The 14,339-nt window shown below is 63.3% G+C and overlaps 1 protein-coding gene across 4 annotated transcripts in view; it reads left to right on the top strand.

Annotated features, from left to right (window-relative positions):
* Nucleotides 1–931: 931 nt before the first annotated feature.
* Nucleotides 932–14,339, top strand: part of MSI1 (musashi RNA binding protein 1) — a 27,404-nt gene continuing 13,996 nt past the window's right edge. For all 4 annotated transcript variants that reach the window (XM_039910157.1, XM_039910154.1, XM_029058173.1 and 1 more), the window contains exons 1-9: nucleotides 932–993; nucleotides 1,278–1,318; nucleotides 1,966–2,047; nucleotides 2,204–2,288; nucleotides 6,395–6,436; nucleotides 8,190–8,282; nucleotides 11,927–11,975; nucleotides 13,349–13,431; nucleotides 14,157–14,274. In XM_039910157.1, coding sequence (XP_039766091.1) covers nucleotides 935–993; nucleotides 1,278–1,318; nucleotides 1,966–2,047; nucleotides 2,204–2,288; nucleotides 6,395–6,436; nucleotides 8,190–8,282; nucleotides 11,927–11,975; nucleotides 13,349–13,431; nucleotides 14,157–14,274 — 652 coding nt within the window. In that variant the 5' untranslated portion in view covers nucleotides 932–934. The remainder of the gene's footprint in view (nucleotides 994–1,277; nucleotides 1,319–1,965; nucleotides 2,048–2,203; nucleotides 2,289–6,394; nucleotides 6,437–8,189; nucleotides 8,283–11,926; nucleotides 11,976–13,348; nucleotides 13,432–14,156; nucleotides 14,275–14,339) is intronic.

Raw genomic sequence — 14,339 nt, 5'->3', positions numbered from 1 at the left:
CAGGGGTTTTCTCCATCCTCGGAGCCCAAGGGTCACCGGGGGCAGGGGGCTTCTCCATCCCCGGTGCCCTGGGGCGGGGGGCAGGGGGCCTTCTCCATCCCCGGTGCCCAAGGCCCAGCCGGTGAAGGGGGGCTTCTCCATCCCCGGTGGCCGGGGTCAGCCGGGGCAGGGGGCTTCTCCGTCCTCGGCGCCCAAGGGTCACCGGGGACAGGGGGGCTTCTCCATCCCCGGTGCCCGAGGGCCAGCCGGTGAAGGGGGCTTCTCCATCGTCGGAGCCCAAGAGCCAGCGGGGGGTCGGCGAGGGCGGGGGGGGGGGGCTTCTCCATCCCCGGTGCCTAGGGGTCAGCGGGGGGTCACCGGGGGGGTCAGCAGGGCTTCTCCCCTCCCCTCCGGGCGCCGCGGACGAGGAAGGACCCCCACCACCAGGCGACGGGGCAGAGGAGGGGAGACCCCCAGGCCGGGCCCCCTCCCCTCCCTCCCCGTCCCCTCCCCCCAGCCCCCCCAAACCGGGGGAGGAGGAGCCGCCGGGCCGTCCGTCCGTCCGTCCGTCCGTCCGTCCGTGTGTGTGTGTGTGTGTGTGTGTGTGAGCGTGTCCCCCCCGCCCCCCCGCTCGGTGCGGCCCCTCCCCCGGGCCTGCCCCCGCCCCTCCCCCTCCCCGTGGGTCTGTGGGTCGGTCCCGCCCGAGCGGGGTCGGGGGAGGGGGCAGCATGGCCTGTCCGTCCTCTGGCCGCGCCGCTCATCTGCCCCGCGACCACCACCGCGACACCGCCTTCGCCCCCGCCGCCCTCGCCCCCCGGCCCCGCCGCCCTCGCCCCCGCCGCCCCCCGGCCCCGCACCCCCTCCTCCCCGCACCCCCTCCTCCCCGCATCCCCCCCCCCCCTCCCCTCCCCTCCCCTCCCCCCCCCCCCGCCGCCGCCGCCGCCGCCGCCGCCCGATGGAGCCGGACGCGCCCCAGCCCGGACTGGCCGCCCCGGACTCCCCGCACGACCCCTGGTAGCCCCCCGCCACCCCCCGGACGCCCCCGGACCCGCCCCCGCCCCCGCCCCCCCCAGGACCGGCCCGGGCCCCGCCGCCCCGGCCCGGGCCCGGGGCCTCCGAAGGGGCCCGGCCTCGCCGGCGCCCCCCAGCCCCACCCCCGCCCCGGACCCCCCCGGGAGGGACCCCCCGACCCCGGCCGGCCTTCCCGCCCGACCCCCGCTCACGCCGCCTCTTTGTGTCCTCTCCTCCTCCTCCTCCTCCTTCGCCGCCGCCGCCGCCGCCGCCTCCTCCTCCCGCAGCAAGATGTTCATCGGGGGACTGAGCTGGCAGACCACGCAGGGTGAGTCCCCCCGGGCCCGCCGGCCTGGACGACCCCCCCCCCCCCGGGACCCTCCCCCGGGACCCCCCCCCGGTGCCCCCAAAGGCTTGGGGGAGGAGGGGGAAAGAAGAAAGAAAGCCCCCTGCCCGCCGGCCCGGACACCCCCCGGGACCCCCCGCCCCGGGACCCCCCAGCCCGTGCCGAGGCCTCGGGAAGCAAGGACCGGCTCCCCGGAGTCTCGGGGGAGGGGGAAAGAAGGACCCCCCTTTCTCCTCTTCCTCCTCCTCCTCCTCCTCCTCCTCCTCTTCCTCCCCCCCGGCCCGAGGGGTGCGGGACAAGTGGGGTGCGGGCGAGTGGGCTTCGGGGTCGGCCCCGAGTCGAGTGTCCGCCCCCAGCAAACTCCGCTCTCTCGCACCTGCGGCTCAAACTTTTGCAGCAGGACCGGAGAGGGGAGACGAGGGCCGGGGGAGGAGGGAAATCGAGGCAGAGCCGTGGGGAGCTGTCCCGAGCGGGGATCCCCTCCATCCTCACCCCTTACACACACACACACACACACACACACGCACGCACACCCCCGCCGATGGGGGTCCCCGGGAGGGAGGGAGGGTCTCGGGCAAGGGGGCCGGAGCAGGCTCGGGCCTCGTCCGACGCGGGTTGTGTGGTTGCAGAGGGATTGCGAGAGTATTTTGGCCAGTTCGGGGAGGTGAAGGAGTGCCTGGTGATGCGGGACCCACTGACCAAAAGATCCAGGTGAGACCCCCCCCCTTTCCCCCTTGCCCCCGGACCACCACCCTGGATCCCCGTCCCTGACCGCCACCCCGGAGTCACCCTAACACTAAACCGGTCGCTTCCTTCCTCCCCCCCCGGCCTGCCCTGCTCTTCACCCGGACCGGACCCTGGACGCAGGGGCTTTGGCTTTGTCACTTTCATGGACCAGGCTGGGGTGGACAAGGTGCTGGCCCAATCCCGGCACGAGCTGGACTCCAAAACGGTAAGTCCCCCCCCACCGCCCACCGGGCCTCCGGCTTCAGGAGTGGACCGAGCTGGGCCACCTCCCCCTTCTCCGTTCATTCGTTCGATCGTAGTGATTGTGGGTTTCCCGTGTGCGGAGCGCCGTACTGAACGCTTGGAAAGTACACTTCGGTCGGGGATGGGGTCCCCGGTCCTCCAAGTGTGTGTGTGTGGGTGAGAGCATGTGTCGGGCCGGGCGGATGTGGAGCCAAAGGCTGGCGAGGGTTTCTACAGTTGGGTCAGTCTGGTCTCCTCCCTCGACGACCGGATACACGAACGTGTGTCCGTCCGTCCACCCGGCCGTCCGGACTCGGCCCCCGGACACCCCCCTTCGGCCGGCTCCGGGGGTCTGGGGCTTCGTGCGTGTCCGGCTGGGCCCGGTGACCCGGTCGAGCTCGGGTTAGCGGCGGCCCGGGGAACTGGCACCGAGCGGGTGCGGGAAGGGGGAGCCCTGGGTGGGCGGGGGGGGGGGGAGGAGAGGGAAAGGGAGCGTCTGCACCCTCCCCGGCCAAGGCCGGGTGAGTCAGAGCGGTAATAAGGCAGTCTTCTCTCTCCCCGCCTCCCCCCACCCCATCCCTCGCCCCTAGGATTCGGCCTCGGTGGCTCCTTCTAACCAGCACTTGTCCCAGACGGTGCTGCTCCCTCAAAAGCTCCCCCCCCCCCCCCCCCCCACGGGAAGGGGCTCTATCCGGCCCCTCGTCCCCACCGCCCCCACCCCCGTTTGTCCGGCCGGCCTCTTTCCCCTTTGTTTGGCAGACCTCGGGGCTGCGGGATTGGGGGGAGGAAAAGGATCCCGGGAATATTTCCCGAAAGGCCCCGTAGCACACCGACTGGGCTGGCTCCAGGTGAAGGATTTGGCTGGGGTGGAGGGCAGTGAGGTGGGAGGAGGAGGAAGAGGAGGAGGAGGTGGAGGAGGAGGAGGAGGAGAAGGCCTCAGCCTGGCAGTGGCGGGGTTCGGAGCGGGCGGCCTACGCGTTTGTTTTTCAAACTTCTAGGCTTTGCGAGGGTCCTGTTCACCCCGTGGCCTCGGGTCCGCAGGGGGTGCGGGTTGGGGCCGTCAATCCCATCCCCCCCCCGCCCACCCTCCCAGGACCCCCCCAACTCTCCCCCGGAGTCAGGGACACCCTTCCTGGGCTCGAATGGCTCCCTTTGACGTAGTCGGTGTCTGTCGGGGGAGGTCGTCCAAGGTCGGGGTGCCTGCGATTGTACAGCTAGGAAACTCCTCCGAGGAGAGGCAGCGGGGCCTAGTGGACTAGAGCCCACGGCCTGGGAGTCAGAAGAACCACTTGTCTGCTGCGTGACCTTGGCCAAGTCACTTTACTTCTCTGAGCCTCACTTAGCTCTTCTGTAAAACGAGGATCCCAGACCGGGAGCCCCACGTGGGACGTGGACCGCGTCCGACCCGATTCGCTTCTCTCTACCCCGGTGCTTAGTACAGTGCCTGGCATGTAGTGCGTGCTTAACAAATACCATAAGAAAACAAAAAAGATCTCTGTCTCTTCCCCTGCCCTGCCCTTCTCCCTCGTTCCCCCCCCCCCCCCGCCCCCCCCACCCCCTCAAACTTAGGCTAGTCTACCGGGGCTCCTGTTTACCTGCAACAATAGCTAGTTGTGCAGAAGAATTTGCTAAATTACCGCCTGTCCCCATCCTGCCGGGCACGCACGTTATCTCTGCCCAGTGGCTCCCGCACAGAGTAATGAGAAAATGAGGCCAGACCACAACTTTGCTGGGGCTGAAAGCATCTTCTTGGCAGCCGCTGAATGACACTGGCTGGGAACGGAGAGACAGTGGATTATTGTTTTTGCTGATTATCTGCCATCGGCCTCCTGCTCTCCTGCCGTCCCCCGTCCTCAGAATTCACTGAGGATTTCTGCACTAGCCAGGAAAGGGGGAAGGGGAGGGGCGGGACCAAGGAGGAAGAGGGAAGTCGGAGAAGGAGGGTGAGGGGATGGGAGCCGGGCGGCGGTAGCCCCCGGGAGACCCAGGGAAGACGATGAGGTGCCTCTCATTGGATCTGGAGGAGGCTCCCCCCCGCCCCCCCACCCCCTCCTGGGGAGAGTTCAGGGTGGAGTTTATTTTGAGTTCTGACTTTTGCCTTTTATTTATTTACTTATTGAGTTTATTTATGTGGCCGGTTGTGAGTCAGAATGGAAGTGAGGTATCTGTGTCTTATTTGTGGGCTGCATCTGGGATTATGAGTTTTTGGATGGGGGCGATGTTTGGGGGGAGAGAGAGAGCAAGAGAGAGAGAGAGAAAGAGTGTGTGTGTGTGTGTGTGTGTTGTTCCTGAGGTGTTGGCAGACCCTGAGTGGAGGTGAAGTTTCTGGGTCTTATTTGTGGGTCTCTATCCTGGATGATGAGGTTTTTGGGTCTGGGCATGTGCATGTGTGTGTGTGAGAGAGAGAGAGAGAGAGAGAGAGAGAGAGAGAAAGAGTGTCTGCTTGTTCCTGAGGTACTACTGAGCCAGGCAAGGAGCTCTTGGTTCTGCCTGACAAGTGAAAGGATGAGAGGAAAACAGAGATAAGTCAGTCTGGGGAGTAGAACAATACCGGTGAGGAGAGCCGGGCAGCTGTCATTTCCCCTGGGGACTGGTTGGGCTGTGGGCTAGTGGGAGAGAAGCCAGATGGGTTGGATCAGCAGCTGCTTTTTGCGGGGGGATAGGCTGGGCCCCCTCTCTGAGTGATGGTTCCTCTGTGAGGGTCAGGAGTGGGCTGGATCCTGCCCAGCAGATGGGAGGGTAGAGGAACCCACCCCCCCACCCTCGCCCCAGCCCCAGTCGGGTGGTGCTAGAACGGCAGGAACTTTAGGAGGAGCAGGTGGTGGTGGAGGGAGCAAGAGATTTCCCCCATAATCGGACCAGGCCCCGTGGAGGGAAGGGCAAAACCTCAAAGGGTCCACCGTAGTCTCACTCATCACTCGTTCAGGAGAGCGTTACCTCGATCAGTAGCATCGTTTGAGCGTCCGTCGTGTGGCAGAGCGCTGTCCCGAGCACCTGGGAGAGTGGGGTAGAATCAGAAGATGTGATCCCTACTCTCGAGGAGTTGACGGTATAGCCGGGGAGAGTGGTGGGGAGGAGTCAGGGGTGCTCTGGGAGACTTCCAGTGATGAAGACAAGCATCCTAAAGGTTCAGAGCCACTGGCAAAAATCAGACACATAAGGGGTTCTTGGTTTTCACCCAGGTAACCCAGGTGACTCTTCGAGTAGGGGAATTTTCATTAGATCGTCAGCTCCTCAAAGGCAGGACGCTGGGTAATGCTCCCCCCTGGGCCCAAGAATGGTGCTGTGCACACCCACACAGAAAACTCACCCCATCAATATTATTGGTGATATGGATGAGGATGGGACCCTCGGGAGCCCAAGCCCGGGCATATAGCAAGAGCAAGAGACCCCTTAGGTCCTAGCCCTGTCAAGACCCGTCCAGCAGCCCCCACCTCCTCCTGCCCTGGAGTCGGCTGCATTTGTGTCGAGGCTGAGCTTGAAGCGCCGTTTGGTTTCGCTTGCTAAGGGCTAGGAGACCCTCCCTCCCCATGGAATGGAAGCCCGGCTGGCAGGCCTCTTCCTTTGCCACCCTTTCTAAATTCCAGAGTTCAGACCCTTTTGACCTGGGGATTCCCTCCCAGGGATTCTTCCAGAATCCTGGAGCTGGAAGGGACCCCCCTGCCGGCCTCTGGGACCGACATGGATTTCAGGCTAAAGGATCTTAGTGCTCCGCATATAGTAAGCGCTCAATAAATACTATAGAATCTTAGTGATCTGCGAGGCTTTCTGGGGATGGGTCCACACCTCACCGGCCCCTTCTTTAACCCAGAACGTTTGTGTGCTTCATCTGGGGTTGTGGGGGACTGCCCGCGATTTCTAATGGAGGATGATGCAGCCGCTCAGCACTTGGACTTAGAGGAATTGCACACTGGGATTTTACTGGGACATCCGGAGGAGATCTCTCCTCTGGTCTCCGTTCGCCTCCCTGGGCCAACGGCTGGAGACTGCGGGGGGGGGAATGGGTGAGGAAACATCGGATTAGGTGGTCTGCGGTGCCAAAATGCTTTCACTAAAATGCATCCTCCCCTTCCCCGGCCCGTCTTTCAGATCGATCCCAAGGTGGCGTTCCCCCGTCGAGCACAGCCCAAGGTAAGTTGGGTGGGTCTGGAAGAAGCCCCGGGTGCCCTTGGAAGTCTTTGGGGATTCCGATGCGGCCCCTCCCACACCTCGCCAGCCAGGTGTGAGGGGCAGCGGCTCACCCCGGGGGTAAAGGTTGAGTGAGCTCTGGTGGTGGGCTTCTGAAAGCCAACCCTTCGCCCCTGGCCGCCGCTGCCCCGGAGGCAGAGTGGAAGGTGGGCCGTGCCGGGAGCGGGCTGAGTGTCAGCCTGGAAGTTGGGATGGGGAATGGACGTGGCCGGTCGATCCTGGATCACGGGGTAGAGTGCCCGAGGCGGGCACGTAGGGGCGGGGGACCTCACCACAGCCTCTGAGCTTGGTTGCTGGAAATGGGAGCTCTGGACTCGGGGTTGGTGTTGTATTGCGCTCTCCCAAGCGCTTAATATGGTGCTCCGCACGCAGTAAGCACTGAATAAATGCAATTGAATTCATTAATTAATTAAGCACTTAGTACAGTGCTCTGCACATAGAAAACCCTCAATAAATTCCACCGATTGATTGATTGGGACCTCAAAGTGGCTGAGCCTGCCTCCTTAGCCGGCTTGGCAAGGCACGGAAGTGTCAGCTTGCTGCCTCTGACCTCTGAGGGCTGGGACCCAGGAAGTCTGGCGGCTTCTCTCCTCCCCGGGGCCCAGGGGTTCTGCCTTTCCAGCTCTCTCCCCCGGGCTCCTTCACCATAGGGGTGAAGCTGCTGTGTCCCTATGGTCTCCAGGGGAGATGAGGGAATTGAGGAATAGGGATGCGAGCAGGGGAAAGAAGAAGCCCCATCCTCTCGGTGAGCTCTCGGTTTCCAGCTTGGGGTGGGGAGGTGTGGTGCTACAGCCACCAGCTCCACCCGCCCCCCCCAATGTCCATCCTCTCTGCAGGGAGAGGAGAAGGGAGAGGCTTGTGAGGGGTGAAGGAGGAGGCGAGTAGTCAAGGAGGGAAAGGGAAAGAGGAACTGAAAACAATTAGCAAGCAGGTATCCCGAGGAAGCACCGCCAGGAAGCACATGGTCAGAATTGGGTTAATTCCATTAAGCGGTTTGGTGACAGAAGGTGCTTTAGTGTTGGGATGGGGTCTGGAACGGCTCCGGATTAGCCATGCGCTCCGCTGGGTAATTAGAACCATGTGTTCCTTCCAGGCCAGGGTGAGGGCCGATGGGCTGCCCGAGGTTGGGCAGAAGCGGGTGCAGAAGATAACGGAGCGTTGGTGGTGAGCGGCTTGGCCTCTCCTGGACTGGGGCGTCCCAGCTGCCCCCTGGGTGCCCGTCTCCGGAGGGCAGCCCGGGCAGTCTCACCACTCAGGGTGGAATCCGTCTCCCCTGTCTTCCCTCCCCGACCGCATCTGTCTCCCTTTCCGTGAGGAGGGATGGGAGCCGGGTGGGGGGTGGCGGCGGTCTAGGTGTAGGAAGGGAGATTCCGGTTGAGAGATAGAAGCATGTCCTGGGGAACCAGGAGAGGAATCGATCGATCGTGATATTTATTGAGCGCTTACTACGTGCAAAGCCCTGTAGTGAGCGCTTCGGAGAGTCCACTACAACAGAATTAGCAGACACGTGACCTTGCCCATAAGAAGAGGGCTAGTGAGGGCGTTGGGGCAAGCAGCTGACTGGGGCAGCCTTTGGGCTGGGGATGGGGCTGGGGCTGCCGTCCTCAGAGTGGAGGGGGGCGGGGGCTCCCGCTGGGGGTTTGGGACTAGAGGGCGGGATCCCATCTCTCCCCCGTCCCCTCTTCCCCCGCCGCAGATGGTGACGCGGACGAAGAAGATCTTTGTTGGGGGGCTGTCGGTGAACACCACGGTGGAGGATGTAAAACAGTACTTTGAGCAGTTTGGAAAGGTGGGTCTGGGCCCTGGGTCGGGGAGTGCTGGCGGGAGGCGCGGGGGGCTCACCGCAGCAGACCAGATGGCTGCCAGAGACCTCCATCCTTTCCCTCCCCCCGGGGGGTGGCCGCCAAAGAGAGAGGAAGGCCGCGGGGGTGAGGGCGAGTGGGGGGGGGGGCTGTGCAACCCAGAATGGAAAAGCCCCAGCAACATCCAACCAATCCCTCCTCCCGTTAGGCCCCACCTTCCCGGGATCCGGCCAATTGCTTTGTGTGTCTGGGGAGCGGGTGCCACACAGAGGCTCTTCCCGGTCCCCCCCCTCCTCCGACCCAAGTTTTCTCTTTCTTCGCCCTGGGCCTCCCGGCGCTACCTCCGTGACTCCAGCGCGGGCTGGTCCCCCTCCTCTCCCTCGGGGTCCACACCTGTCCGGAGCCAGAGATTCCCTTTGGCGTGATGATCACGGTGCGGGATATGTCTCCCCCCCATTCCATCCACTAGGCTGTCAGGGGCCTGGTCTCTTGGTCCCGTGAAGACAGGGTGTGGTGGACACGGGGGTTGAGGGGACGGGGGTTGGGGGGGATCCCCTCCCTGTCCGATTCCTCGGCCAGGTTGGAGATTATTCCTAATCCCGGGGTGGAGCCAGGGTCGGGAAGCGGAGGAAGGGGAAGGGTCATTCGGCCAAGGGGAACCATGTGTCGTGGGATCTGGGGTGGGGAGGACGGGGGAGGTGGTCGTGCTGAGGTGAGGGTGAGAGCCTTGTCCTCGTGAAAGCTGTGAGACAGGGGGGGGGTGGCGGGTGCGAGCTCTGGTTTTCTCATCGGTGGGTGGGTCACGTTCCACCTTGGTTCTCGCCCGCCCCCAGTTCCCGAGTAGTAGCGGTCGCAGTAGTATTCATTAAGCGCTTACTGCGTGCAGAGCACTGTGCTGAGCGATTGGAAGGAGTACAAAGATGGCAATTAAACATGGTCCCGGTCCTCCCTGTCCCTCCTAGGGGCTCACAGTCGAAAAGGCGTCTAGCCGTGGTCTGGATTGGTCCGGGAGAGAAAAGCCTACTCAACTGAGAACTTGTGTCGTTTTCAAACTTGTGTTCTTTTCAAACTTTACGACTTTCCCGCCAGACTTCCCGGGGGAGGCGGAGTGAGGTCAGAAGGAGGGTGGGCAGAGCAGGACAGGGAGGAAAGGGGGAAAAATAGTGGGGGAACCTGAGCGGTACTTTGTTTTTATCGGCTTGCGTCGGGGCGGGGGTGCGTGTGCGTGTGTGTATGTGTGAACCACCCCCCCCCCCCACGAGTCTCCCACAGTAAGGGGGTGGTCAGAGCTCTCCCCACACCGTTGCTCTTTTATTGGTCAGAGAATGGGGAAACAAAGAGGAAGGGCAGACTCGGGCCTCCACCCTAGGCCTTCCGACTCTGTCCAGAGGCAGTGGGGCTTCTGGGAGCCCCTGGGAGGTGATGGGTTGGGGGGGGACCCAGCCGGCCCGTCCCCGGCGGGGGAGATGGGGGTCCAGGATCCGGGGTGTCGCGGGTCCCAGGGTCGTGGGGTTGGGGGGTTGGGGGTCCGGGGCGGGGGTCCGGGCTGCAGCGGGGTGTCTTTGTGTCTGTGCGCCGCGGCGGAGCATTAGAGCTCACGCTAATCTGATCCAGCAGCTGTGATTGGAGGCCGCCGGCCCCCCGGGTCCGGGGTTACCATGACAACCGGGCCCCAGGAGAAGCCGGCAGCGGCAGCCTCTTTTGTTCGGGCCTAAATCGGCGTTGGCATGTGAAACCGGGCCGGGGAGGCCGGACGGCGGGCGGGCGGGCCAGCGGGCAAGGGGGGAGCCGGAGAATAGGCTGGGGGGCCCGGGCCGGGGGGGAGCGGGGGGAGAGGACCAGAGCGGGAGGGATGGGGAAGGCCGGGCCCGGAATGCCAAGGGCCCGGCGCCGCGGGAGGCCCTTCCCGGGAGGGAGGGAGCGAGGGGCCGCCACGCCGAGCGGGAACAATGGTCAGCGGCAATGGCTGCCAATCAGGCTTAGCGCAAGGCCCCGCGAACTTGGCGGCTCGGACCGGTCAGCGGCCCGCCCCGCTGTCGCCCTCCGTTTCCATGGAGACCGAAGCCTATTAAGTACAGACATCTGAAGCCCGGGGCTGCCCGAGGCCCCCTTCACCCACGGGCTTGGTGACTCTGGGGCAAGCAGCTTCCACCCACCCGGCGGGTGGGGTGGGGGGGCTGTGTCCTTGAGCCTCTTCCCATCCCCACCTCAACCCCCCTCCTCCCGGGAGACGGCAGGAGGAGGCTCTGACCTAGAGCTGTTCCAGGGGGCCACCTGGCCCTCCTGCTGTAAGGTGCCAGCTGCCCTCTCGGGGAGAGGGTCCCCTCCATGGAGTACGGGGAGGCCTCTGGGGAATTCCAGGTCCCTGGGCAGAGAGGAAGAGGTCTGGGCTGCCACTGGCCCTTTGTAATCTCTTGGCGGGCCCAAGGGGAGGACCAACCAGCCGTTGCCCGACTCTGCCCCCTCTTTCCGGGAATGGGTCTCGGTCCCCTCCTGGAGTCTGGGTCCCCTCCTGGAGGCGGCTGGAGGCTTGCTCCTTCGCTCTGGTCACTGGGGAGTTGCTTAGGACACAGCTCCTTGCCGGCTGGGAAGGGGAGCTGTAGGGCAGAGAGGTGGGGAGGGAGGGGAGGGAGGAAGGGAGGGAGCAGATGGTTTCCTGGGGGAAGGGAAAAGGAGTCAGTGAGAGAAGGTGAAGATCTTGTGTCAGATGTGGTGTTGAAGGAGGAGGTGCCTCCAGAGGCAAAGCACTCTGGGAAGGGGAAACCATTCGAGTGGAAGGAGGCAAGGGAGTAGAAGGAAGAGAACGAGGATGACATCCCCTCCCCCGTAGTCCCCGGTGGAATCACCAGCTTTTTAGCCTAGTTAGCAGGCAGAGGGGATGGGGCAACTCCTCGGCTTCCGTGGGCTCTCGACCCTGTTTGGTGCTTGGGCTACAGGGATACGGAGCGGAGACAGAGGGGGAGGCATTAAACGGTGGGAAGGGGAAGGGCCTCGGGGGCCGCCCCTAGTCCAGAAGGAAGAACTGGGGCTGATAGCAAGGGTGGCAAGGGGGTGCCCGAGGAGGGGAGGCCGCGACTGGGGAGAAGGGTGGATAGTAGCTGGTGGACCTTCCCCTCCCCCAGTAGTCAGTGGGAGGCGGCTGCCAGGGCCAGCACCGGAGTTGCTCTAATTACAGCCTCCAGCAAGAGGAAACCTCAATTAGAGCAAAGGATCCTGCTAGGGGAGGGGACCGGCCGGGCCGAGATGGCCTCCCTGGCCTCTGCCCGAAGGATGAGGCTCCTGTTCCCTCCCCCCACGGCTCTCGGGGGGGCCCCCTCTTCCGGGAACTCCCCCTCATTCAGTCAGTCAACCAGTGGCTCGCTGCGTGCGGAGCGCTGTACTGTGCGCTCGAGAGAGTACGATTCTGACCTTCGCTCCCTGGGCTGGACGAGGGAGCCAAAGGACCTGGGGAGGGTGTCGGGGAGAGTGTCGTTTGAGGTGGGAGACTTGGGCTGGGACCCCCCCCACCCCCGCCGGTGGGGAGAGGTCAGTGAGTTTGTTGGAACCCGAGGGTCTCCGCGATGGGAGCCCTCGGGGAGGCCAGCCTTGGGCATCTGGAGATGGGCGTTCTCAATGTTGGGGTCTGTTTCAGGTGGATGATGCCATGCTGATGTTTGACAAAACCACCAACCGACACCGAGGTGAGCGTGGCCCTTCCCCCTCCCTGGGCTGGGTGGGTGTGGGGTTTGGGGGCGGTGGGCGGGGGGTGGGAGGAGGGCACGGGAGGGGGTCAGGGGTCCCGTGGTCAGTGGCCGGGCCTCCCTACAGGTCACAGCTGCCCTTTCATCTTCCCTCCTGACATCCTATCCCTCAGGATCCGCGTCCTCTGCCAGCACAGAGGGCTTTTGTCCGACCCGTTTCCTGTGCTAGAAACTTGCCGAGTTGCAGATACCGGAGAGGGGCTGGCTCCTCCCCCGCTCCCTCGGTGGCTCCAGCCTGCTGCTGCTGCTGCTCTGGGCCTTACCTTGTCCCCATTCACCCGAGCCCGGGGTAGGACGGACGGAAGGACGGACCGGAGGCCGGAGCAGCCCCTCGCCCAGCCCTGTTGCCTCCCCTCTCCCGTGGCCCCCAGAGTCGGGACAAGGAGCAAGCCTGGGACGCAAGGCTACCCTTTGCCTCAGGGAGGATGACCTTGGCCAAGTCCCTTTAGCTCTTCCATTCCTCAGTTTCCTCATCTTTAAAAAGGGAATCCTGTCCCGTCGTTCGGTCGGTTGTATTTCTCGAGTGCTTACTGCGTGCAGAGCACTGTACTAAGCGCTTGGGAGAGTACAATAGAACAATATAAAAGTCCCTCCCCACGCTGAGCTTACAGCGAGAGGGGGAAACAGACATCAATAGAAAGAAAGAAATTACGGATATGAAAGTGCTGTGGGGTTGATGGGGGGATATGAGTAGAGGGAGCAAGTCAGGGCTGACACAGAAGGCAGTGGAAGGAAAGGAAAAGAGGGCTAGTCAGGGAAGGCCTCTTGGAGGAGATGTGTCCTTCGGTAAGAACGGGGAGAGGCACTGTCTGTCGGATATGAGAGAGAGAGAGAGTTCCAGGCCAGAGGCAGGACGTGGGCGAGACGTCGGCGGGAGATAGACGAGATGGAGGTACAGTAAGTAGGTTGGCATGCGAGGAGTAAAGTGTAGTAGTGGGAGAGTAGCTTAGATTGTGAGCGCTGGCTGGGATGGGGACCGTGTCCGAACGGGTCATCCTGCGCCTAGCCCCAGAGCCTAGCACCCTGGCTGGGTAGTAAATGCCGGTATTATTAAGGGAGGTGGGGTTATGCCAAGGGAGGTGGGGGGGTGGGCCACCCTGCTGCAACGGGAGTCGCTCCCGATGTTTCCTCTACTGAGTTTTCCAGACCGGAGGTTTGACCTGAGAGCGAGCCCCTTTCCAGGAAGACTTCCTTGCTTGCGGACGGGATAGGCGGCGACGGTACTTTGGGTCAATTCCGTTGCCCTTCCTGTGCCCAGGGGCTAAACTCGTCCTTGCCCCTGGCCCTGGGGGCGTCTCTCTCTCCCGCTTCAGGGTTCGGGTTTGTCACATTTGAGAGTGAGGAAATCGTGGAGAAAGTGTGTGAGATCCACTTCCATGAGATCAACAACAAGATGGTGAGTGAGTGGTGAGGGTAAAGGGCGGGGGCCAGGCAGGATGTGGGACATGCAGACTAAGGAACCCCCACCCCACCCTACCCCCTTCCACTCCCAGGCCGGAATTGGGAGGGCCTGGGGGAGAACCCCGGGCCGAAACCTCACCTGGGACTGGACCCTTCTCCCCATTTCTCCTCACCCCTCCCCGGGTTCTTTTTCCCCTCCCATCCACACCCTGGCTCAGAACGGGAGATTCACTCTGCTGTCTGGCCCAAGGCAGAGTTGGAGGTCCAAGGAATCAATCAATCAATGTTTTTTATCAAGCGTTTACTCTGCTCAGAGCACTGGATTAAGCGCTTCGGAGAGTACAATATGAGAGTTGGTGGACACGTTCCCCGCCAACGATGAGCTTTCGGTCTAGAGGGGGAGACACGTTCATATAGATAAATGAATTATGGGTACTGAAAGAAGTGCTGTGAGGCTGAGGGAGGGATGAATAAAGGGAGCAGATTCAAGTGGAAGGGCGAAGCAGAAGGGATTGGGAGAAGAGGAAATGAGGGTCTCGTTGGGGAAGGAATCCGTACTCCTGGGAGCTGCCGGCCCAAGTTCCTCATGGTGGGATGGTGGTGCCTTGAGTTTAGAGGTGGGGGTAGGAGGTGGGGGGTGGGAGGGCAGGGGGTGAACCCCCCCGCCCCAGCCGGGGTCGGTGTTAGAGGCCGGACACGACACCGGGTTTGTTTCCGCAGGTGGAATGTAAGAAAGCACAACCAAAGGAGGTGATGTCCCCGACCGGCTCTGCCCGGGGACGCTCCCGGGTCATGCCTTACGGGATGGACGCCTTCATGCTGGGCATAGGCATGCTGGGTACGTGCTCCGCACCGTCGGCACCCCAGACCCCTCCCGGCGGCGGGCGGAGGGACAGACCACAG

Source organism: Ornithorhynchus anatinus, chromosome 2 (genome assembly GCF_004115215.2).
Source record: "Ornithorhynchus anatinus isolate Pmale09 chromosome 2, mOrnAna1.pri.v4, whole genome shotgun sequence".
Classification (NCBI taxonomy): domain Eukaryota; kingdom Metazoa; phylum Chordata; class Mammalia; order Monotremata; family Ornithorhynchidae; genus Ornithorhynchus; species Ornithorhynchus anatinus.
The sequence above is the reverse complement of the archived record's forward strand: the minus strand, read 5'-3'. Positions and strand labels throughout refer to the sequence as shown.